General features: G+C 38.7%; 1 protein-coding gene and 1 pseudogene across 11 annotated transcripts in view; one reads left to right on the top strand and one right to left on the bottom strand.

Moving 5' to 3' along the window:
• The window catches only part of HERC1 (HECT and RLD domain containing E3 ubiquitin protein ligase family member 1), a 188963-nt gene that overhangs the window by 23800 nt on the left and 139579 nt on the right, over window positions 1–25584 (top strand). For all 11 annotated transcript variants that reach the window (XM_088024837.1, XM_088024839.1, XM_088024831.1 and 8 more), the window contains exon 2: window positions 20690–21645. In XM_088024837.1, the coding sequence (XP_087880963.1) occupies window positions 20716–21645 (930 nt within the window). In that variant the 5' untranslated portion in view covers window positions 20690–20715. The remainder of the gene's footprint in view (window positions 1–20689; window positions 21646–25584) is intronic.
• LOC114206454 (SOSS complex subunit C pseudogene) lies at window positions 13705–13973 on the bottom strand (annotated as a pseudogene).

Genomic DNA, 25584 nt, shown 5'->3' with positions numbered 1-25584 from the left:
TTTTTTTTTTTTATTCATGAGAGACAGAGGGAAGGAGGGAGAGAGAGAGAAAGAAGCAGAGGGAGAAGCAGGCACCCAAGGAGCAGGGAGCCCAATGCGGGACTTGATCCCAGGACCTTGGGATCATGACCTGAGCCGAAGGCAGACACTCAACCATCTGAGCCACCCAGGCACCCGTGTTCGGCTTTTTCAACAGTGGGATATATTTAGGGGAGTTGTGGAAGATGAAGTTGCAAGGCAAACTTGGCTCCCTCTGGATGGACTTAAGCCCACAACAATGGCTTGTATTCACTTTCTTTTTCTTTTTTTTTTTAAAGATTTTATTTATTTATTTGACAGAGAGAGACATGGAGAGAGAGGGAACACAAGCAGGGGGAGTGGGAAAGGGAGAAACAGGCTTCCCACCAAGCAGGGAGCCCGATGCGGGGCTCGATCCCAGGACCTTGGGATCATAACTTGAGCCGAAGGCAGATGCTTAACGACGGAGCCACCCAGGCGCCCCTTGTATTCACTTTCATAGGAAATGGTAGAGCCGTTGACTTCTTTATGGGCAATGATGAATTGGTTAGAACTGAGCTTTAACATTAATCTAGCAGAAGGAGATAGATGCAATGGAATGGCGAGACTCCTTGAGAGCGCATTACAGTTTCCCAGGGCAGGTTATAAAGGCAAGGTGGGGCCAGTGGGAATATTAAAAGAGGCTGGAGAGTAAAGGAAAGGCCTGAGTCAAAGTCAAAGATTAAAGGACAGTTTTGACTCTGGGTACTTGAGTGATATATCAGAAGGAGCTGGTTTTATAAGGTTTTATAGGAAAGGGGGAGGGGAGCATGAGGAGATAGAGAAGCTGGATGGTGAAGTTAATTTTGGATATAGTGAATTGAGGGTGGGAAGCATTGACATTGTAATGAGCATCAGACATTGGAAAACAGACTGCAGAGGTGCTGGCCAGAGGCCTGAATTTGGGAGTTTCTCTGTGTAGTGAAGATGAGTGAAGCTTTAGCAATGAACAGAAATGGTTGATGTTAAAAAACAAACAAACAAAAAAACAAATATTGCAAAGAAAATGAGGCTTCAGAACTTTAGGGCATTATGTGGACAAGAGAGGGCAAGAGTATATAAATTACTATTATTTGTCTATTCATCCGTTGATGGATATTTGAATTTCTAATTTTTGGCTTTTATGAATAAAGCTGCTTTGGACTTTGAGGTATAAGTTTTTATATGGCCATGTGTTTTCATTTTTCTGGGTAAATCCCTAAGGAGTGGGATTGCTGCATATATATAGTAAGTACGGTATGTTTAGTTTTATAATAAACAGCCAAAAAATTTTCCATTTTACGTTACCACCAGCACTTTATGGGAGTTCTAGTTGCTCCACATCCTCATCCATACTTGGTATTGTCTGTTTCTTTAAATTTAGCCACTTTAGTGTGTTTGTAATAGTATCACTATAGTTTTAATTTCCATTTCTCTAATGACGAAAGTTGAGCATCCTTTTTTATGCTTATTTAGCCACTTACATATCTTTGGTGAAATGTCCAGATTTTTTGTCTATTTAAAAAATTGTTTTATTGAGTTGTAAGGGTTCTTTTTATGTATTCACAAGTACTTTATTAGATATATGTTTTGCAAATAGTTTCTTTCAGTTTGGAGTTTGCCTTTTCATTTTTCTTAACAGTGCTTTTTGAAGAGCAAAACTTTTTAATTTTGAGAGAGTCTAATGTATTGATTTTTTGAGTCCTATTTAAGAAATATTTGCCTAATCCAGGGTTACTAAGATTTTTTCCTGCATTTTCTTCTCAAGAGTCCCCCCCACTCTTTTTGCCCCCACTCCCCACCCAGAGAGAGACTGCATACTTGTGCATGAGAGTGGGGGTGGGGTGGGGGGGCAGAGAGAGAGGGAGAGAGAGAATCTTAAGCAGGCTCTACACCCAGCATGGAGCCCGATGCAGGGCTCAGTCTCAGGACCCTGGGATCATGACCTGAGCCGAAATCAAGAGTTGGTTGCTTAACCCACGGAGCCACCCAGGAGCCCCTCTTCTAGAGATTTTTATGGTTTCAGCTCTTGTATTTAGGTCTGTGTTGATTTTTGTATGTGGTGTGAAATTAGGGTTGAGGTTCATTTTTTCCCTGTATGTATATCCAGTTGTTCCAGCACCTTTTGTGGAAGGTTATCCTTTCCTCATTAAACTGCCTTGGCACTTTAGTTAGAAATTCATGGGCCATATATGTGTGGGTCTGTTTCTGGACTTCAGTTCTGTTCCGTTGCTCTGTCTTGATGCCAATACACATTTGTCTTGGCAAATGACAAAATTTGTCTTGATTATTGTAGCCTTAAAATAAGCCTTAAAGTCACATAATGGAAATTCCTCAATTTTGTTCTCTATCAAAATTGTTCTATTCTCAGTCCTTTGCATTTCTATCTTGCAAATTTCTGGTAAGGACTGTGAAAATTATTTTGTTGTTGTTACCCAGTTGGGATTTAATGACTTAGTGATCTTGAGAGAGTGGCTGGGAGGAATGGATTTTATCATAGTAACAGGACTGAGAATGAACTGAATTGGCAGTTGATTGATTCAAATCTTCTGAGGTTTTTAATTTTCTAAAATTCAGAGTGATCTAGAACATGCGAAACCACCATGTCAGTGATAACAAGCAGCATGATTTAGTGGTTAAGTGGTTGGGTATTAGACTGCTCTGGTTTGAATCCTTACTCTATCAATTACTGGCAGGGTGACCTTGGGCAAACTATATTTAGCCTCTCTCTGCCTCCATTTCCTTTCCTGGAAAACCAGAATAATAAAAATACTTATTTCAGAGTTGTTCTGAGATTAAATAAGATAATACATGTAAAGGTTTTAGCACAGTGTTCAGTGTGCTCAATGAATGTTAGTTACTGTTACTGCTCTGTTCACCTAGAGAGTGTTAGAAAGCTTCACAATTTGATAAATTCACTTGTAGGTACTATTTGGTCTACCCCTGTCTCAGATCCTTCAGCCTGCTTCATTTATTTCAGTTTTAGAAAGATAGTGCTATTTGGTTTCTTTTCTAGTCCTTTGGTCGTTTTTCCAGCCCCACTTTTCACTGGTGAATTTGGTAATTTATGTATGTAATTAAATTTGGATTTGTGCCTTGGACCATGAGTGGAAAAAAAGAACAATTGGCTTTTAGTGGTATAAATCATTGCTGTAAATGAAACAAAACAAAACAAGACAACAGCAGTTTTTTTTCTTTGCTGGCGTTTAGCTGGTTCATCAGGATTGTGAATTGGTGGTTCTTGAATACAAGTGAAAATCCATCAGTTTGATTTGATTTTGTCTATAGTTCTTTACTTGCTGAATAAGCAGGTCTGCTTCTGGTTTATTTGACTAGTTCTCATTATTGATGTAGCAAAACAATTTGCCAGCAAACTCAGTAAGTCTCTTCTTTTTCTAAGTGTACTCACTTTGTAAATAGGGATAATAACAAAAAAAAGCTTTTTCCTTCTTATCAGCTGTTTAATTTTGTGCAGCTAAACATTGAAAATTTGTATGGTTTAATGAGAGCCAAAATCAGTCAGCCTAATGAAGCCCTCTAGAAGGGAAGCACTTGGGGTACGGGTAGGGAAAGCTGGATCACAGTGTGCACTTAATTTTCAGTTGCAGAACTTTCCAGATGGGCTGTGTCCCTCCTGCACTTCCTTGGTCAGTGCTCTTGATAAATATCCTTACTGATGTCTTTCTTTTATGAAGCTATGTAGAGCTTCATAAATTTATTTATGGGTGCTGATGTGGCAGAGGAGTGGTGGTGAATGACAAGTTCAGTTTCAGCATGTTGAATTTAAGATTCCTTTGGAACATCTTAGTGGGTATATCATGTGAGCAGTGGATATTCAGGTTTGGAGCTCAGGAGAGAAAATTTGGACTATACTCATTAGCATATGAGAGGTAGATGAAAGCCTTGGAAGTAGCTAGAATTACTCCAAAAATTATATACAGTGAGAAGAGTAGACAGAAATGGACTGAAGATGGAGTTCACGTGGTCTGTCTGTGGTACTTCCACACTTGGAATCAGTTCTTTTAATGTGCTTCCATTATGTATCAGCTCAGAATAAGATAATATTTGGGTTTAGGTTGGATTCTATGTAAATAATGAACTACATAGATGCAGATTGCTCAGCACAATTCAGCAAATATTTATTGAGGTCCCTCTATGTGCTTTACCTTTGCTAAGCACTGAGGATATAAGCATCTTTGCCCTCATGACTTTATATACTAGTATGAGAGGATGCTAAACACATAAGTACACAAATAGTACATAATCGCAAACTGAAAAATGCTGAGAAGGTAAGTACTGCATATTGTGTGAGCATTTTATATATATATATATTTATTTATTTATTTTATTTTATTTATTTTTTTTTTTTTTAAGATTTTATTTATTTGACAGAGAGAGACACAGCGAGAGAGGGAACACAAGCAGGGAGAGTGGGAGAGGGAGAAACAGGCTTCCCGCGGAGCAGGGAGCCCGATGCGGGGCTCGATCCCAGGACCCTGGGATCATGACCTGAGCCGAAGGCAGACGCTTAACGACTGAGCCACCCAGGCGCCCCTATATATATATATATTTTAATATTTTATTTATTTGACAGGGAGAGACACAGCGAGAGAGGGAACACAAGCAGAGGGAGTGGGAGAGGGAGAAGCAGGCTTCCCTCAGAGCAGGGAGCCCAATGTGGGGCTCGATCCCAGGACGCCGGGATCAGGACCTGAGCCGAAGGCAGACGCCCAACGACTGAGCCACCCAGGCGCCCCTGTGTGAGCATTTTAAAAGAGGGACCTGATCTCATATGGGTGCCGTCAGGGGTAGCTTCCCTGAGGAAGTGACATTTTAATTCAACTAGCAATTATTGAGTACCCAGTATATCCCTGCACTGCTGTTTAAACTGAGGTCTTGTGACAAGACATTAACTGGGTGAAAGAGGGTGGGATGGAGAAGGCAGGCTCTAAGTAGAGGGAACTTTATGTGCAAAGGTCCTGCAATAGAAAGCAAGGAGCATGAGTTCCTTCCAGGAATTAAACATCTCAGTTATAGCTTATAAAAGGGAGAGCAGGGGAGAGAGGTCAGTTCTTTTTTTTTTTTTTTTTTTAAGATTTTATTTATTTATTTTGACAGAGACACAGTGAGAGAAGGAACACAAGCAGGGGGAGTGGGAGAGGGAGAAGCAGGCTTCCCGCAGAGCAGGGAGCTCGATGTGGGGCTTGATCCCAGGACTCTTGGGATCATGACCCAAGCCGAAGGCAGATGCTTAACGACTGAGCCACCCAGGTGCCCCGAGAGGTCAGTTCTTGACCTTTTCTTCTCTTTTTTTAAAGTTTTTATTTATTTGACAGAGCACAAGTAGGCAGAGCAGCAGACAGAGGGAGAGGGAGAAGCAGACTCCCTGTTGGGAGTCCGCCGCTGCCGTGGGGCTCGATCCCAGGACGCTGGGATCATGACCTGAGCCGAAGGCCGCCACCTAACAGGCTAAGCACCCAGGCGCCCTAGTTCTTGACCTTTTCAACCATGGAGAGATTTTGTTCTTTAGATTAAAACTATTGAAAAGCTTCTGGAAAAAATGTTAACATTTTTTTCCCTTTTAAACTGACTTTATTAACTTTTTATTTTTTAAAAATTAAACATACACATTAGTGGAAAGAATATTTCACAACATCCATTTTTTTCAGCGATGTTTTGTAGTTTTCATTGTACTAGTTTTTCACCTCCTTGGTTAAGTTAATTCCTCAGTATATTATTCTTTTTGATGCTATTATAATCGGAATTGTTTTCATAATTTTTTTTCAGATTGTTCATTGTTATAGAAATGCAGCTGATTTGTGTGTGTGTGTGTTTGACTTTGTGTCCTGCTACTTTGCTAAATTCATTTATGAGTTCTAACAGGGTTGGGTTTTTTTTGTGTGTGTGTGGCCTTAATAGGGTTTTCTACATGTAAGTTCTCTGTGAACAGAGACAACTTTACTTCTTTTCTTCTACTTTGGATGCCTTTTGTTTATTTTTCGTCCCTAATTACTCTGATTAGAAATTCCAGTACTGTGTTGAATGGAAGTGGCGAAAGTAGACATCCTTGCCTTGTTTCCATTCATAGAGGAAAAGTTTTCACCATTGAGTATGATGTTTGCTTTGGGTTTTCATATATGGCTTTTATTATGTTGAGGTAGTTTCCTTCTGTTCCTAGTTTGTTTTTCCCATGGAAAGGTGTTGAATTTCATCAGATGCTTTTTCTGAATCAATTGAGATGAACTTGTGGTTTGTTTTCCCTTCATTTGGTTTCACAGAATCTTGAGCGAGACTTAAGAATAGCTCCTGAAACTTCCCCTCAGAAATTCTCTGACCTCTTCTTGCTTCTCTGCATTTTTAGTCTTGCTGTGGTTATCCTTGTGAATGTAAGTACTTACTGTCATTTTGTAGTATTTTATTGTTTCATTACCTTCTATCTCCTGTCATCTCTCAAATTCTATATTCTTTGCTTTCAAAGTCCCTAGTTTCTCCTAAGTCTGACCTCCACTGCTACCCATGGAGATTGTAATAACTTCAAGGGCTTTCTGGATCATTGCCTCCTTTGGATACCTGTGGCAAGGAACAATATTATAATTGAGACACACTTAAGTTCTTCTACATTTTTTATTTTTTTTATTATTATTATTTTTTAATGTTTTATTTATTTATTCATGAGAGTCAGAGACAGAGAGAGAGGCAGAGGCAGAGGGAGAAGCAGGCTCCCTGGGGAGCCCGATGCGGGGCTCGATCCCAGGACCCCAGGATCATGACCTGAGCCGAAGGCAGACGCTTAACCATCTGAGCCACCCAGGCGCCCCTCTACATTTTTTAGAAGTTCTTCTACACTTCTAGACTTCAGTTCTACACTTTTACACTTGAGGTTAGGGGCTGGATATAGACATTATATGAATAGTAACTATATCTGTGGTTGGAGATAATAATGGTAATGATAATAGCCACCATTTTCCAAAGATTTATATATCAGAACTGAAGAAAAAGGTATGTAGAAGAGGTTGTTTCTGTTGAATTAACAGTTTATAATTTAGTTGTACAACTCCTAAATTGAGTTTTAGTCAATCATTGACTGACTGATTTGAAGTTAACTTGTCTGAAAGTTACTCTTTTGGTAGCTAATATTATTTAAATGTAGACATTAGTTGTAATTAATTAGTTAATTTAACAAACACTGTAATATTTTAGGCTGCATGCTAGGGAATTAAAATTGAAGAAGATGGAGTCCCCATCCAGGGAAATGCATTATCTATTAGGGTTAGAGTAAAAAAACTCTGATTAATTAGAGTTCAGAGTGAGAGGTATTCTGTTAGAGAATTAGAAAGCCTAGCTTTCAAGTTCCAAAAGGTCTTGCATAGGAGAGGGTGGAAGAAGATCAAATGGAAAGTACCTAAATTCCTGATTATAAGGAGGTGGTTGCTGGTGTAAGGCAGTTGGCCTTTACATGGTCAACCAATAGCCTTTTGAGGATTGAAACAAGAGCATGACAGATTTGTAGAAAGATGGAGGATGAACAGGAGTTGGGGAGAATCTGGTATCAGGGAGTTGAATAAGGAAGTTACTGTAATGGGTCAGCATAGAGAGAATTTTCATTTAGATGTACAATTCTAACTCCAATTCCACTTTTGATGTGTGGGTTTTATACAGAACCAGGCAATTCTTGGACACCATCTGATTGCCCTACAGTTCAACTCAATATGACACTGTCTACCTGGAGATAGAGTCAGGTCCCACAGGTTAAGGGTTCAGTCCTTAAAGACTGCCACCACCCCCCTATGTTGTATTGTCACCTATACTTCTGACTGACTAGCTGTAGATTGAAGGTTCCAGTGACCCCTCTTTGGGTTTGATTAATTTGCTAGAAGGGCTCACAGAACTCAGAGAAATATTTTACTTCTAGATTACCAGTTTATTATGAAAGGATATAACTCAGGAACAGCCAGATGGAAGAGATGCATGGGACAAGGTATGGGAAAAGAGAGTATAGAGCTTTCAAGCCCTTTTGGAGCATGACACTCTCCCTGAGTCTCCATGTGTTCACCAACCTGGAAGCTCTCCATACCCTGTTTTTTTTTTTTTAAGATTCTCTCTCTCTCTCTCTCTCTCTTTTTTCAAAGAATTTATTTAGTTTGAGAGAGACAGAGATAGCATCAACAGGGAGGAGAGGGAGAAGCAGGCTCCCCGCTAAGCAGGGAGCCCGATGTGGGGCTCATTCCCAAGACTCTGGGATCATGACCTGAGCCGAAGGCAGATGCTCAACCAACTGAGCCACCCAGGTGCCCCAAGATTCTCTTTTAAAGTAATTTCTGCGCCCAACATGGGGCTTAAACTCACAACCCGGAGATCAAGAGTTACACACTTCACTGACTGAGCCAGCTAGCCCCCCCCTTTTTTATGGAGGTTTCATTACAAAGATACAGTTGATTAAATCATGGGCTATTGATGGTTGAAGTCAATCTTCAGTTCCTCTCCCCTCCCCAGAGGTCAGAGTGTGGGACTGAAAGTTCCTACTCTCTAGTCACAATGGTTGGCTCCCCTGGCAGCTAGCCCCTATCCTCAGATATTTTCCAAAAGTCACTTAATTAATATAACAAAAGACACTTTTTTTACTCTCATCACAGCAAATTCCAAGGGTTTTTAGGAACTTTTTGCTAGGAATGGGGACAGTGACCAAGTAAATATATATTTCTTATTATAAATCACAATATCACAGCTATCATCCTTAGGCACTGATTACAAAGGTGAAGATGGGGGCTGGCAATATCACACTTCTCCAAAAGAAATTCTTCGGTGGGGTAGGTTGGGGAGCTGGGCGTGTGTATTTGGACAAGTTCTCACCCTTGATTCTTACATCCACCCTGCATTTAGAATTAATTTTTCAGGGGAGTGATACTATGGAGCTGTGGAAATACTGCTGGACTTCAGACTGTGGAGACTTGTGTTTAAATCCTGATTCTAACGTTCACCTTTTGTGTGATCTTGTCAAATGATGTAATCCTGCCCCCACCCCAGTTTTTCAAGATCTAATTGTGGATCTAATATGTGGATAAGGGCACTGAAATAGGACTAAATCCAGTAGTTTCTAATGTAAATTTTTTTAGTTTTAAAAATTAGACTAAGGGCGCCTGGGTGGCTCAGTTGGTTAAGCGACTGCCTTCGGGCTCAGGTCATGATCCTGGAGTCCCGGGATCGAGTCCCACATCGGGCTCTCTGCTCAGCGGGGAGTCTGCTTCTCCCTCTGACCCTCTTCCCTCTCGTGCTCTCTATCTCTCATTCTCTCTCAAATAAATAAGTAAAATCTTTAAAAAAAAAAAAGTTTAAAAAAAAATTAGACTAAACTGTAAAATTCAAAAGCCTTTACTCAGCACCTGTTAGATTTGAGATACTTTAATTATCATAAAAAACCATAGGACAGTAATAACATGAAACACATATTTATTTTTTTTTAAAGATTTTATTTATTTATTTGACACAGAGAGAGAGACAGCTAGAGAGGGAACACAAGCAGGGGGAGTGGGAGAGGGAGAAGCAGGCTTCCGGCCGAGCAGGGAGCCTGATGCCGGGCTTGATCCCGGGACCCTGGGATCATGACCTGAGCTGAAGGCAGACGCTTAACGACTGAGCCACCCAGTCGCCTCTAATTTTTTAAAAAAATTAAATAATTTGGGGACACCTGGCTGGCTTAGCCCTAAGAGCATGTGTCTCTTGACTTCAGGGTCATGAGTTCAAACTCCACATGGGGTGTAGAGATTACTTAAATAAATAAAACTTAAAAAAAAAAAAGAAAGAATTTGATGATAGTGTAACCTAGTATAGTGTTTGTATTCTTTCCAGAAGTGGGTAGAATGTAGTAAGATCCAAATGTATATGTTATTAAACATTTGGGTTTCATTTTATTTTGGGGGGAGATTATTTTAAATTTAAAGGTCCATAGTATTTTAGAACTGGAAAGGACTTTGGAGATTATTTCCTTTGATTCCCTTATTTTTTAGATGAGCCCTCGGGAGTAAGCAGTTTTGCCAAGGTCATTTCTTGGGTAATAGTGTCTTAATTTCCTGATTCCATTCTGATATTTATTGAATCATGCTTGTCTTGTTTGTAGCTAGGGTAGGAGGTTGATAAACTGGCTTAAGACTTTTAAGATTTGAAAATGTTGGTGGATTAAATATGAAGATACAAACTTTGTGAACCTTACTATATATTTTCTTGGCGTTTTAGGGAAAATGAAAAAATTAAATCAGTTGTCAATTATTATACCTTGCCCCAACTGGACAGTAGCTTATAATAAAACTACACCAAAAGTTGATTAAATCAACAATTTTGCTTTGTTTTTGAACAATTGTAGGACATTAACACTGGAGAGTCATAGCTAGTAGATAATACAGCTTTGAAACAGATGGTTGGAAAACTAGCTTTTTGTATAATACTGTATGTATTTGAAGAAATAATAACTTTGTGTCTTAGTGTGGGAGAAAATGTATTCTAATTTTTCACATTTAGAGAGGATCTGCTGGTTGTAGCTGATGTGAATGAGGCTTACAGCTTGAAAAAATCATATATCTCAGTTGGTAATAGTTTATTAGTGGCTGAAGGAACCAGAATTTGTAATTTGAATACCCTTGATGAATTGTTTTTTATTCTTTTATTTGACTGCAACATAATGTATTAAAAAAGAAAAGTAAATAGGGTTTATCTAGTAACTCAAAAGTTTCATTGAAAATGTTTAGTCTGATGCAGTATTTCGTTGTTTGAACCTTTCTCCATTGATCAGAATTATTCATAAAACATCATCCCCTTATCTCTGGCAACTCTTGCTCTCATGATTCATCTTTCTCTTTTACAGAACACATCATCAGAATGTGCCCAGAGGTTATGTTTGTGATATTTATGAGTTTGGGGGTCTATCCTTCTAATCTTTTTTAAAGATTTTATATATTTATTTATTTGAAGGGGGGAGGGGCAGAGGGAGAGGGAAAGAATCTCCAGCAGACTCTGCACCGAGTGTGGAGCCTGACCCAGGGCTCAATCCCACAACCCTGAGATCATGACCTGAGCTGAAATCAAGAGTTAGACGCTTAACCGACTTTAGCCACCCACGTGTCCCTGTCCTTCTAATCTTTTTTTAAAAAATACTTTTATATACATCTCCACATACATCTATAATCTATATGTATATAAATATATTTTTTAAGATTTTATTTTTAGGTAATCGCTACACCCATCGTGGAACTTGAACTTAGAACACTGAGATTGAGAGTTGCATGCTCCACTGACTGAGCCAGCCAGGCACCCCTACAACCAATATTTGGTAGAGATAGCAATAAGGAACAAAATAATAATGATCATAATAGCAGTTTACATTTATTGAATGTGTACTATGTTGCAGGCAATGATTCTAAGAACTCTGTATGTGTTATCTCATTTAACCCTCATGATAACCATAGCGGGTTCTCTTTATTGTCCTCTACTTTATAGGTAAGCACTTTGAGCCATGGAGAAATTGAGGAACTTGGCCTTGGTCAATAGACTGTGATATAGCCTAGATTCAGACCTAGCCAGTCTGTTAGACTTTGGTGCTTTTACTTTTTTATTTTATTTTATTTTATTTATCTTTAATCTCTACACCCACTGTGAGGCTTGAACTTAAAACCTCGAGATCAAGAGTTGTATACTCTACCTACTGAGCAGTCAGGCCCCCCTGGTGCTTTTACTTTTAACTTATGCAGTACAGCTCCTCTAGTATTGTTTTTTGGTGTTCCTTAAACACTAAATCTTACTTTGAAAATTAGAAAATTTTATTAGTTTTGTTGAATTGCATGTGTTAACTTTTTTATGGTATAAAGTTGATAATTTGGCATCATCTGAATATACCACATTTTAGTTATCTCTTCCCTATTGATGAATGTTTAGGTTTTTCCCTATTATAATGAGAGCATAATGAAAATCCTTAAACGTGTCCTTGTACACAGTGGGATGTAGTGTATATGCATTCATTAGGATTAACACCTTTATCATATGCTCACATTCATCATATACTAACTTTTTATATGTACTTGGATCTCCTGGATGCTCAGTTCTTCTCTTGATATTTTCTAATGTAATATGTTCATGTGTCAGAACCACATTTGGTTATTCTAGCATTATAATTTTTAATATCTGGTAAGCTGGGACCTTTCTCAGTTTCCAGTTTTTTTCAGAGATCTTTTTTTCTGTCCCTCTTTCTTTTTTTTTCTTACAATTCCTATGTATTTACTTTTACAGATAATTTTAAACACTTTATCAAGTTTTAGAAAACTCCAGGACGATTTTGGTTGATATTGAATTAATTTTATACATTAACTGAAGGAGAATTGACCACCTAAAATGTGGAGTCTCCCTAATAAGAGCATTGCTTAAGCTATCCATTTATTAAAAGAATCTCTTGTTCTGCAGTAGAATTTTACGTATTTATTAATAAAATTTTTGCACTTTTCTTGTTCAGTTTATTACTAGGTATTTATATTGTTTATTAAAACTGCAATTTTTTCTTGTTATATAATTCCTGGTTATTGTAGTTATTTAAGGATACTTTTTTTTTTAAAGTTTTTATTTATTTATTTGAGAGAATGAGAGCCAGAGAGCACGAGAGGGAAGAGGGTCAGAGGAAGAAGCAGACTCCCTGCTGAGCAGGGAGCCTGATGTGGGACTCGATCCCGGGCCTCCAGGATCATGACCTGAGCCGAAGGCAGTTGCTTAACCAACTGAGCCACCCAGGTGCCCTTTAAGGATATTTTTGATTTTTTTGGTCTTGTAACTGTTTTTAATAGACTGTAGTCACATTTATAGTGGTGTATGTTTATAAAAGTTGTGTAAGACTGTTTGGTAATTTAGGCTTATCTTGGGTTTTCTTTTAAAATTGAGACTAGGGAACTAGTCATGAGTTAACAAAGAATATTTTCTGGATGGGGTGCCTGGGTGGCTCAGTTTGTTAAACATCTGACTCTTGATTTTGGCTCAGGTCATGATCTTGGGATTGTGGGATTGAGCCCTACCTCAGGGTCTGTGCTGAGCATGGAGCCTGCTTAAGAATCTCTCTCTCCTTTTGCCCCCCTTACTCCTCTTTGCACGTGTTCTCTTGCTCTCTCTCAAAAAAAAAAACCAAAAAAAAAAAAAAAAAACCAAAACATTTCTGGGTATGTTGACTGTAAGATCAGAAGGTACACTGACATCAGTTCCATAAATAGCAAATATGAATGCAATTTATTTAAGCCTATTTGTTTATATTTTTAAAGAATACTCTTGTTTCTTTAAAGTTAAGTACTATAAATAGTTCTTTAAAGTCTTGCGGAAATAATATACCTAGTCCAACTTCTTGGGGACTAGGGGATGAGTTTATGTAACCATCCAATTTAGAGTCTGATTTAGAGTTAAAATTAAATTGAATTACAGAAAAGTTACAGTCACAGGTAGCATGATCAGTTCCTCAGATAATACAACTTCCAAACCTCTAATCATCCAGATTACCCTTATTTTTGCTTTTACTTACATACACCTTTCTTTAAGGAAGCACAAAATTTGAAAGTTTGTCCAAAATCTGAGTCATAGTTTGTATAGCACTGAATGATAGTAGCTTTGGCATTTGATATTATGAAGTCACTTTTATTGCAAATATGTTCTTCATTCTGGGTCAAGGTGAGGTAAGAGGGGAAGAAGAAGATTCTCGTGTAGAGTCTTGAGTTTTGAAGTGTCCAGATGAATGTGTATGTGCATGCTGCGATTCTGGAGGTCTTTCTTGAGGGTCTCTGAGAGCGCAGTGCTAGCTCTAGGATGATCTGGTGAAGATTGGTTCTGCTTCAGTAAGTTTTCTTTTCTCTTTGTCCAGTTCTGCCAAGATTGCAACTTCTATTTTTGTTTTGAAAACCTTGTCCTGAAGGGTTTGCAGCCATCTTCCTATTTTCTGTTTCAACTATGTTCAGGGCAGTTGGTGAGCAGGGTCAGGAGAATGTGGGACCCCACCCCACAGCTGGATCACGATTCTCCAAAGGGGATGTGACTACTTAGAGCTAGATACTTTTGAGTTTTGATTTTTACTTACTCTGTAATCAACTACCTCACTGTGATAGCAATTTCTAGAATACTTTATAATACTTATTTTTTTGTTCAATTGCATTATTGATAATAGCAGTGAAAGTGGGCACTTGTCTTGTATTTGACTCCTGGAGTCAGTGCTGCTAGTGTTTTTCTTCTGTTTTATGATATGAAATTGTTAATAATTTAAAAAAGGAAACCTTTATCTTTGCCTTATTATTAGATTTTTATTAGGAATTTTGCATTTTGTCAGCTGCTTTTTTAATATCTCAATATAACATGGATTTTGTTAATGTTAATAGATTTGCTATGTTGTTCCATCATTATATTCCTCAAATAAACCCACTCAACATGTCACGTGTTAACCTTTTAATATACTGTGCCACTTTGTTTGCTAATATTTTAGTTGTGGATGTTTACAACTCCTTTATAGGGCAGTATTATAATTGTATTTTTTGTGCTTTGTTGAGTTTGGTATTACCTTATTGACTACTTAAGAAGAGCAGAGACCCTTTCCTCAATGCCCTGAGATGTTTAGTTTAGGAATTGTCTAGTTCCTGAAGGCATAAAAAGATTTCTCTCTTAAAACATTCAGAGCTTGATTTTTGTTGTTAGTTTCTTTGAACCTCATTACTGATTTCTTTCACTAATATCCTAACTATGTTATTCCAGCTCTCTGATTCACTGTAAATTAGTAACCAGTTGGTTTTCTTCAAATGCATCCTTCATTGAGGACTTAACGAAATACCAGACACTGTGCTAGGTGCATTGTATAATTTTTATCTTCCAAATTATCAGTTTTGACTCATTGTAGATTATAGAACTAAAAGGAAAGTCATTGGCTCATTAAATTTTTTTCTCACATTCTGAACTCAGGTTCTTTTTCTTACGATTTTATATGAACATTTTTATGTTTTTAGTTATTCTGATTCATTTCTATTCTTTAAATACTCTTGACTTTCTTTCCTTTGAATTCACAATTTGATGAACCTGGAATGGCATCTTGTAATTTTTTTTGACCCATCAAAGTCATTCTTGATGTACCTTTGTTTTGGGTCAACTTTGGCTACATTTTGTTGATATATAATGATTTATATACTTTTCTAGAAATTGTGAAATCCTTTTCTCTTCCCCTTTTTGTTTAAAAAAACTGTAGAAGAGCATTTCTAAAAATTTGGCTTTTTCTTTATTTTGGTTTTCTTTCTTTCTTTTTTTAAATTATTTTTGAAAGATTTTTATTTATTTGACAGAGAGAGAGACAGTGAGAGAGGGAACACAAGCAGGGGCAGTGGTAGAGGGAAAAGCAGGCTTCCCGCTGAGCAGGGAGCCTGACACGGGGCTCGATCTCAGGACCCTGAGATCATGACCTGAGCCAAAGGCAGACACTTAATGACTGAGCCACCCAGGCTTCCCTGGTTTTCTTTATTTAAAAATGGAATTTTTTTATTTGCTTTGGTAACAAATGCACATATGTGAAATTCAGAAGGTTATGCAGTGAAAAGTAAGTATCTTTCCTACTCCTGTCTTACAGTAACTCAGGTCCCCTCCCCTCAAAGGCAACTAATATTTTTAGTTTTTTGTGTGTATTCCAGAGTTTTCTGCATTTGTGAATGTACATGCATATTTAAGTCCTTTTTAATATAAATATTACTATATGTGAATTATACTACACATGAGTACATCTTTTTTTCACTTAATGTATCTTGGAGATAGTTCCATATTAGTTGTCCTGTAAATACTTTTTGGTTTTACTGCTTTACGGTTAGAAATATGGTCTAAGTTATATCTAAATTTTGGAATTATTTGTTGAAATACAGTCGGTTTTTAAAGATTTTCTACTGGTACTAATAAGATGTTTTAGAATATCCATAAAATTTTATGAGTTTGGAGTACATAGATGACTTTAGGACATCTGTGAAACCTTTGGAATTTTGCTCATGTTTTTATGAGTATGTGCATAAGAATTTTATTCTTTGGGAGTCAGAATCCACAGCTTTCATTAGGTTCTCATAGGGATCCATGGTCTGACAATAGATTCAGAACTGGTGTGGTTTTGTGGAGAATTCAGTTTTTCCCGGGCACCTGGTTGGCTCAGTTGTTAAGCGTCTACCTTCGGCTCAGGTCATGATCCCAGGGTCCTGGAATCCAGCCCCACATGGGGCTCCCTGCTCAGGAGGAAGCCTGTTTCTCTCTCTCCCTCTGCCTGCTGCTCTCCCTGCTTGTGCTCTCTCTCGCTCTCTCTCGCTCTCTGTCAAATAAATAAATAAAATCTTAAAAAAAAGAAAATAATTCAATTTTTCCTTTTCACTGTTAGGGAAGAAATTTGGGGAGATAGTTATTCAGCTGCCATTGTCCTCAGCTGTCTTGGAAGTCCTGGATTACTTAATAAATGGTGATAGCATAACTAGCCATACACCTGGAAACAATAAACTTGAAACCAGTTTTACATGTAGAACTTATTACAATTCCAAATGAATATGGAATTTATTTAAATTCCACGTGGATTAAAGACTCGTGTTAAAAAAAAACAAAAACAAAAATACCTCAAGAAAGTCCCAAGTGAATACCTGTATAATCTAGAATTCATGTGTAATCTGGGTATGAGTGTGTGGGGGTGCTCCTTTAACTAAGAATGGAAAGCAGAAGCTATGAAAGAGGGGTGTGTGTGTGTGTATGCAAAAGATAGATTTAGAAGAAATATTTGCCGTGTTGAGGACAATGATAAAATACAGAAAGCTTATAAAAGTTGACAAGAAAGCTAACCCGATAGAAAAATACATGACTAGAAGGTTATGAACAAGCATTTCCCAGAAGAGTATATCCAAATGATCAATAAGTATAGAATGTTCAGATTTATTAGTAATCGGGGAAAGTGAAATTAGAGCAATGACATATGCCTTTACAGCTATCAAACTAGCAAAATTAAAAAGAACAGAATTACCTATGGGTTGCAGGGATGGAGGTAAATAAGGTACTTTAATATCCTCTGCATAATATGTTTTTTTTAATTTTTTTACTTTTAAGATTTTATTTATTTATTTGACAGAGACATAGCGAGAGAGGGAACACAAGTAGGGGGAGTGGCAGAGGGAGAAGCAGGCTTCCCGCTGAGCAAGGAGCCCGATGCGGGGCTCGATCCCAGGACTCTGGGACCATGACCTGAGCCGAAGGCAGACGCTTAACGAATGAGCCACCCAGGTGCCCCTTTATTTATTTTTTAAAAGATTTTATTTATTTATTTGACAGAGACATAGCGAGAGAGGGAACACAAGCAGGGGGAGTGGGAAAGGGAGAAGCAGGCTTCCCGCTGAGCAGGGAGCCCGATGCAGGGCTCCATCCCAGGACCTTGGGATCATGACCTGAGCCAAAGGCAGATGCTTAAGCCCTGAGCCACCCAGGCACCCTGTTTTTTCTTTTTTTTAAACAGTGTGGGGCTTGAACTCAGAACCCTGAGATCAAGACTTGAGCTGATATCAAGAGTTGGACACTTACCTGAGCACCCAGGTGCCCCTCCTCTGCACAATGTTTAATAAATAATTACGAAATGAAGTGGGAGGAGGCTTATGTTTTGTTTTCCCCTTTCCAAGTACATACTTTCTGAGTATCTAATGAAGATAATTTAGCATAATAATCATAATCTTGAGAAGGGAAGTGTCATCAGATTTTATATGTAGAATTTAATAGGGCATACTGAGAAAGAGGAAACTCCTTTTAATTAGTCTAGGATCACTATCACTTGAACTCTTTAAGATTACCTGTATTATGACAATAAATTGCCCTTCGGTATTTGAGGTTGTTTTTCTAGTACCAAGTGTTATGACTTCCATTCTACGGACTTAGTCCCCACCTCCCCTACAATAATTTATGATGACAATTTCAAATATATGGCCAAGTTGAAAGATTTTTAAGTGAACACCACTCTCACCACTGAGATTCTACCATTAATCTTTTAATATTTTTGTTTTATCACATACCTACTCACATATATATGGATATATATAAAGATATATAAAGATATATTACACATCAGTGCATTTTTTTTTTAAAGATTTTATTTTTTTGACAGAGACACAGCGAGAGAGGAAACACAAGCAGGGGGAGTGGCAGAGGGAGAAAGAAGCGGGCTTCCCGCTGAGCAGGGAGCCAGATGTGGGGCTCGATTCCAGCATACTGGGATCATGACCTGAGCCGAAGGCAGATGCTTAATGACTGAGCCATCCAGGCACCCCAGTGCATCTTATTTTTTGATGCATTTCAAAATAAGTTATAGTTGGGGCACCTGGGTGGCTCAGTCAGTTAAGCGTCTGCCTCTGGCTCAGGTCATGGTTCCAGGGTCCTGGGATCTGAGCCCCGCATCAGGCTCCTTGCTCAGCGGGAAGGCTGCTTCTCCCTCTACCACTCCCCCTGCTTGTGTTCCTTCTGTCCCTGTCTCTCTCTGTCAAATAAATAAAATCTTTAAAATAAATAAATAGTTATCAGTATTCTTCCCCCCCATATATTTCAGTATGCATATCAACTAGAGTTCAGTATTTATTGAGGTAAAATTCACATTCAGTGAAATGTAAAAATCTTAAATGTGTGTTTATTGAGTCTTGATAAATGCATATGCCTGGGTAATTCAATATTATCACCTCCTCAGGAAGTTCATGCTCCTTCCCAGTTTGTTTATGCTCTCACCTTCTAGGGGCAACCATATTTTTATTTAAGTCTTTTTATGGACCTGTGTTTTCTTTTGGGTAAACCCCTAGGAAAAAAATTGTTGGTTCATTGAGTAGAGATTAGTTTTTGTTTTACAAGAAAACTATTAGTTTAGTTTTATCTATCAGTGCGGGGCACCTGGGTGGCTCAGTTGTTAAGCATCTGCCTTTGCTCAGGTCATGGCCCCAGGGTCCTGGGATCAAGTCCCCCATCGGGCTCCCTGCTCAGCGGGAAGCCTGCTTCTCCCTCTCCCACTCCCCTTTGCTTGTGTTCCTTCTCTCACTGTGTCTCTCTCCGTCAAATAAATAAAATCTTAAAAAAAAAAAAAAGAAAGAAACTACCAGTGCTTCTTCCCTTTTACGCTCCTGCAAACGCCCTTTTACGCTCCTGCAAACGATTTGTGAGTTTTGGTTGCTCTACATCCTTGCTAACATTTGGTATTGTCAGTCTTAAACGAATTTTAGCCATGCTCCTGGGTGGGTAATAGTATCTCTTTGTGTTTTTAATGTGCATTTTCTGATGAATAATGATGTTGAGCACTTGTGCTTATTGGCCATTCGTATACGGTGAAGTTTTGTTCGGTCTTTTGACCATTTTAAAAATTGTTACTGAGTTGTAGGAGTTCTTTTTATTTATTTATTTATTTATTTATTTATTTTTTATTTGACAGAGAGTGAGAGTAGGAACACAAGCATGGGGAGTGGGAGAGGGAGAAGCAGGCTTCCTGCCGAGCAGGGAGCCTGATGTGGGGCTCGATCCCAGAACCCTGGGATCATGACCTGAGCCAAAGGCAGACGCTTAACGACTGAGCCACCCAGGTGCCTCAGGAGTTCTTTATGTACCTTGGATGCTAGTCCTTTGTGGGATATATGTTTTGTGAATATTTTATCCCATAGGACTTAGTTTTTAAGTGCTTAAAAAAAATACTTGTGGAGTACTTACTATGTGTTGGAATATAGCAGTTGACAAAATATACAAAAACATTTCTGCCCTTTTGGAGTCACTGTGGTTCCTCTGTACAGCAAGGAATACTGGTAGGAAGGTTCCTTCAGGGATCCAAGAGATGATGGCTTGGGGTAGGGTTTTAACAATGAAGGGGGTGAGAACTGTTTGGATTCTGGATATATTTGAAAGTAGTGCTGACTAATTTGGAGTGTAAGAGGGAGGAGTGACTCCAAGGGTTTTGGCCAAAGGAGGTAGAAGCATAGAGTTGCCATTTATTGAGATGAGGAACCCTACAGGAGGAAGAGGTTTGGGTGGGCATGGTGGTAGTGGTGGATTAGGAATTCAGTTTGGAGTATGTTGAGATGCCTATTAGATACCTATATGGCAAGGTCAAGTGGGCAATTGTATATATATGAATTTGGAGTTCAGGGAAGAGGTGTGGGTTGGAGATATGAATTTGGGGTGAGGATGATCAGCATGTAAAACCCACTGTTATACTGATAGTGGGACCAGAAACTGAAGAGAAAAGGTACAGAAATCACTAATTTTTAAAATAAATTTTATGGGGTGCCTGGGTGGCTCAGTCATTAAGCGTCTGCCTTCGGCTCAGGTCATGATCCCAGGGGTCCTGGGTTCGGGCTCCCTGCTCTGCAGGAAACCTGCTTCTCCCTCCCCCACTCCCCCTGCTTGTGTTCCCTCTCTCCCTGTGTCTCTCTCTGTCAAATAAATAAATAAAAAAACATTAGCATCTTTTAACTCTAGTACATTGATGAAAGCTAAAATACTAATACTGGTACATTCCTGTTAACTGCAGTTCAGACTTTGTCTCACCAGTTTGAAATCGCTAATTTTAGCTGTAAGATGGAAGTTCAGAAATATTTTATGAATCATTTGTGTAAGTTTCTGACTGCTTTTTCATCTCCCTTTGTAGAACTAATGGCTGAAGAGTAAACCAACATGGCAACTATGGTTCCACCAGTGAAACTGAAATGGCTTGAACACCTCAACAGCTCCTGGATTACAGAGGATAGTGAATCTATTGCTACAAGAGAGGGAGTTGCTGTTCTGTATTCTAAACTGGTCAGCAATAAAGAAGTAGTACCTTTGCCCCAACAAGTTTTGTGCCTCAAAGGACCACAGTTGCCAGACTTTGAGCGTGAGTCTCTTTCAAGTGATGAGCAGGACCACTATTTGGATGCCCTTCTTAGCAGCCAGCTAGCACTAGCGAAGATGGTATGTTCAGATTCCCCATTTGCTGGGGCACTTCGGAAACGACTGCTTGTACTCCAGCGTGTCTTTTATGCACTTTCTAATAAATACCACGACAAAGGCAAAGTAAAACAGCAGCAGCATTCTCCGGAGAGCAGCTCTGGTTCAGCAGATGTCCATTCTGTTAGTGAACGTCCCCGGTCAAGCACTGATGCACTTATAGAAATGGGTGTTCGAACTGGTCTAAGTTTATTATTTGCACTTCTAAGACAAAGTTGGATGATGCCTGTGTCAGGACCTGGTCTTAGTCTTTGCAACGACGTTATTCATACTGCAATTGAAGTTGTCAGCTCTTTGCCACCATTGTCTTTAGCAAATGAAAGCAAGATTCCTCCGATGGGTTTGGACTGCTTATCACAAGTGACAACATTTCTTAAAGGAGTAACTATTCCCAATTCTGGCGCAGACACTTTAGGTCGTAGATTAGCTTCTGAGTTGCTACTTGGTTTAGCAGCTCAGCGAGGCTCTTTGCGGTATCTTCTTGAATGGATAGAAATGGCTTTGGGGGCTTCAGCGGTTGTAAATTCCATGGAGAAAAGCAAACTACTATCAAGCCAGGAAGGAATGATCAGCTTTGACTGCTTTATGACTATATTAATGCAGATGAGGCGTTCTTTGGTATGTACTATAAATCTGTCTTTAATCTGTAATAAACATCTCATTCCTCTTTGGACTTCTTTTATATACTGCTCCTCAGTACCAGGAGTTAGGGAGGAAAAGAGTTAACCTTTGTTGAGTGCCTGCTACCAACCAGGTGCTTTATATGCACTGTCTGATTCAATTATCATGTTAATATGTGAGGTAGATATTATTTATCCTTATCTTAAGGATGAAGAAACTGGTAGTTATCCTAAATTTACACATGTATTTGGCAAAAGATTGGAAGTAAAACATACACAAATTAAGCACTTATGGGGCAGATGCTGTGTTAACGAATTCTTACAACCCCAAGTCTGTCTGCAAAGCCCATGTTTTTTCTGACTACTGTATGTGACTTTTACTGTATTTGTGTTAAATTGATTTATTTTTTCCCATGAAGGCCTACCTTAAAGTAGATAAAATATATAAAGTAGTAAAATGTAAGTTTATATTATTGTTGGATTTCTAGTTTTCTCTCCATTTGCCTCTTTCATTCTGGGACAAATAACACCTAGTCAGAAGGGGCCTCCCTCCATACCTCTGTGGTTATACCCTATAATATAGCTCTTTATTGTGATGAGGGTACCCCAGAAAACTAGATTGCTCTCCACAGAATTCTGGATCTATTCTGGTGAAGAAACTTGTATATTTGATTTAGTTTGGCTCTCCTAAAGTCACCACAGGCCTATATTAGATTGAATTTAATTAAATCTCAGATTGGCTTTAGGGGAAAGGAATGATTATTAATTGAAATTTACGTTTATTATTCCTTCTTGCATAGTAGTGATTGAGTCTAATGCTCTTGGTCTCCAGAACCCACATTTCTTTTTTTTTTTTTTTAAGATTTTATTTATTTATTTGACAGAGAAGGGGAGTGGGAGAGGGAGAAGCAGGCTTCCCGCTGAGGAGGGAACTGGATGCAGGACTCGATCCCAGGACCCTGGCATCATGACCTGAGCTGAAGGCAGACGCTTAACGACTGACTGAGCCACCCAGGCACTCCCAGAACCCATATTTCTTATACTTTACAGTGTTGTCTGAGAATTCAGAAAATAGGTATATCCTCTCCTGGTACACTGGACTCCAACCTGACCTGATCTTCCCTGCCTTAAGTTTCTCTACCCCTGAACAACTGGGACAAAACTTACTCCCAAGCTAGAAGTTAAAGGGAGAGACATAAAACCATCAACTGAGTACCTGATGTAAGGCCTAACAAAAATGAATTCAATCCTTTATTTTTATTTACTTGTGTGATTCTTAACTTTCACTAATGATACATATGTAGTAATTGTGTTTGAATGGGAGTCCACAAAATACTCGTTAACTTATATTTAAATGAAGAGCAGGGAAATAATGTCAATGTATATCTCTGAATTCTGAAAGAATAAACGGCAATAAAAACACCATTGGCCCTTGTCAGTAGGTGTTTATTTAGCACTGTGTGCCAGATACTGTTAGGCACTGAGTTTAAAAGGTAAATGAGGGGCGCCTGGGTGGCTCGGTTGGTTAAGCATCTGCCTTCAGCTCAGGTCATGATCCCAGGGTTCTGAGATCGAGCCCCACATCGCATCAGGCTCTCTGCTCAGTGGGGAGTCTGCTTCTCCCTCTCCCTCTGACTGCTGCTCCCCCTGCTTGTGCACTCTTTCTCTCTGTCAAGTAAATAAATAAAATCTTAAAAAAAAAAAGGTAAATGAGCTTTATAGCATCCATGCCCTCAGCCAGCTCACAGTTTAAGGAAAGACAGATGCACAAACATTTCAAAAAATGATAATGGGCTGTGGTAGTGGTCTGCAGTGGGAGGAGATGGGACACAGGAGGAGAACTGGAGGGAAGGGGCAGAAAATGCCTTGTGGAGGAAGGATCCCTGAGCTAATTGAAAAGTAGGAAGAGTTTGCCTACAAACATGAAGTGTGTGAGTGTGGGGAGCTGGAGAGGTTTTCAAATGAGAGGACCAGAGTTCACAAAGTGACCAAGGTGTAGGAGAGCAAGCCCCTGGATGGATGGGGTAGAATGGGATGAGGTGAAGCTGCCAAAGTAGGCAGGGCCTTGTATCTTGTGCTATGGGGTGTTGAGACTTGTTCCCATAGGCAGTGGGGAGCCATTGAAGCAATTTTAAGTAGAGTAAAACCAGATAGCAAGAATATATGGAAATGTACTCCATCCGGTCTTATGTCCTTGTCAGAATATCTTAAAAAGACAAATGTGGAAAAAAAAGGTATAACATTTTTGATGGTAGGTGCTTAAGAGAGGGAGGTAATTAAATGAAGACCTATGAAACCATGAATTTGTTTTTTTAATTTCCACTTATCTTTAGACCATCGAAATTCCTATGTTAAATATATTTATATATATATGTACTATAAAGTTTATAAAGCTTATAAACTTTATAAAGTTATATATTTAATGTACTGTATTTTCCAAAATTTAGTTTCTTTAAAAATACCTACATGTAGTATTGTTTATTTACATTAAGAATTCTGAACAGAATGGGTTTTAGAGAGATCTTTAATCCTTACTGTGGCTAGAGTAGTCTCACCCTTAACTATGTTATCCCCCCCGTTATCCTTGGGGGCTATGTTCCAAGACCCCCAGTAGAAGCCTGAAACTGCAGTTAGTACTAAACCTTATATGTACTATGGTTTTTCCTATACGTACATACCTCTGCTAAAGTTTAATTTATAAATTAGGCACAGTAAGAGATTAAACAACAACAATAAAATAGAGCAATTATAACAATATACTACAAAAGTTATGTAAATGTGGTTTCTCTTTCAAAATATCTTATTGTACTGCACTCACCCTTCTTATGATATGAGATGATAAAATGCCAATGAGATGAAGATGAAGTGCGGTGGATGAATAGGCATTGTTACCTAGTGTTAGCTACTATTGACCTTCTGACTATATGTCAGAAAGAGGAACACCTGCTTCTGGATTGCTCTTGACCTCAGGTAGCTAAACCACTCAAAGTGAAACTGTGGATTTGGGGGGGTGGGGAGTACTTTATTGACTGTATTGGGAAGAACAGAAGTCAGTGACAGTGTTTGAAGGATGTTTTATTGGTTTGGTATTTTTAAATTTAGCAAGAATATATTAAAGATTTCTTGTATTTTCTTTCTCCGTACACGTGATGCAAATTAATAATTACTGCTACCAGTTTTGAGTTCTTACTGTACATTAGAAACTGTGCTAAGCATGTTTTATATATAACTCTAATCTTCCCAACAGCCCTAAGTAATATGGGCATTATTCCTGTCTAAGACTAAGGAGACTTAGCCTTCATTCACACATCCAGTGAGTGATGGAGCCTGGATTTAAACCCAAATCTGTCTGTCACTGAAAACTTCATGCAGTTTTCAACATTTTCCTCCATACTGTAGAAAAGCATGAAAAGGGGGATTATGGTGGCTCTGGTACCAGCTCCTAGGAAGGCATAGCAGGCTGTTGTTTCACATCTACTTTTGATTTGGTGATCACTAGAGGTGGCCTTTAAATAATGGAGCCACAGATTACAATTGTGTTTTTCTCAGAAGTAGTGCACAGCTAATTATGGATATGTAGAGTCTGTGCCCCTGAGTATTTGCTGGTATGGCAACACCTTGTATGTCTAGTACTAGTTAATTTTGAATACTCAGCTTCTGGTATGACACCAGAGCTACAAGTGGCTTTCTCTGGCCCTACTACACAGAGTGAGCCTCAGATGGCAGCATTGGCATATCCTGGGAGCTTGTTAGAAATGCAGAACCTTAGGCCCCATCTATATTTACTGAATTTGAATACTGAATCTGTATTTTAACACAGTCTCTAGATAATTTATGTCCACATTAAAATTTGAGAAGCACCACCTTAAACAAATAAAAAGAAAAATTGATTTGGCAGTAACAGGTTAGTACCTGATATACTAGCCATAAATAGCCA

This window comes from Eumetopias jubatus, unplaced genomic scaffold, assembly GCF_037043125.1.
Source record: "Eumetopias jubatus isolate StellerSeaLion01/CBP00866 unplaced genomic scaffold, mEumJub1_p1.0 scaffold_7, whole genome shotgun sequence".
Taxonomy (NCBI): Eukaryota; Metazoa; Chordata; class Mammalia; order Carnivora; family Otariidae; genus Eumetopias; species Eumetopias jubatus.
This window is presented reverse-complemented; position numbering and strand designations above follow the sequence as displayed.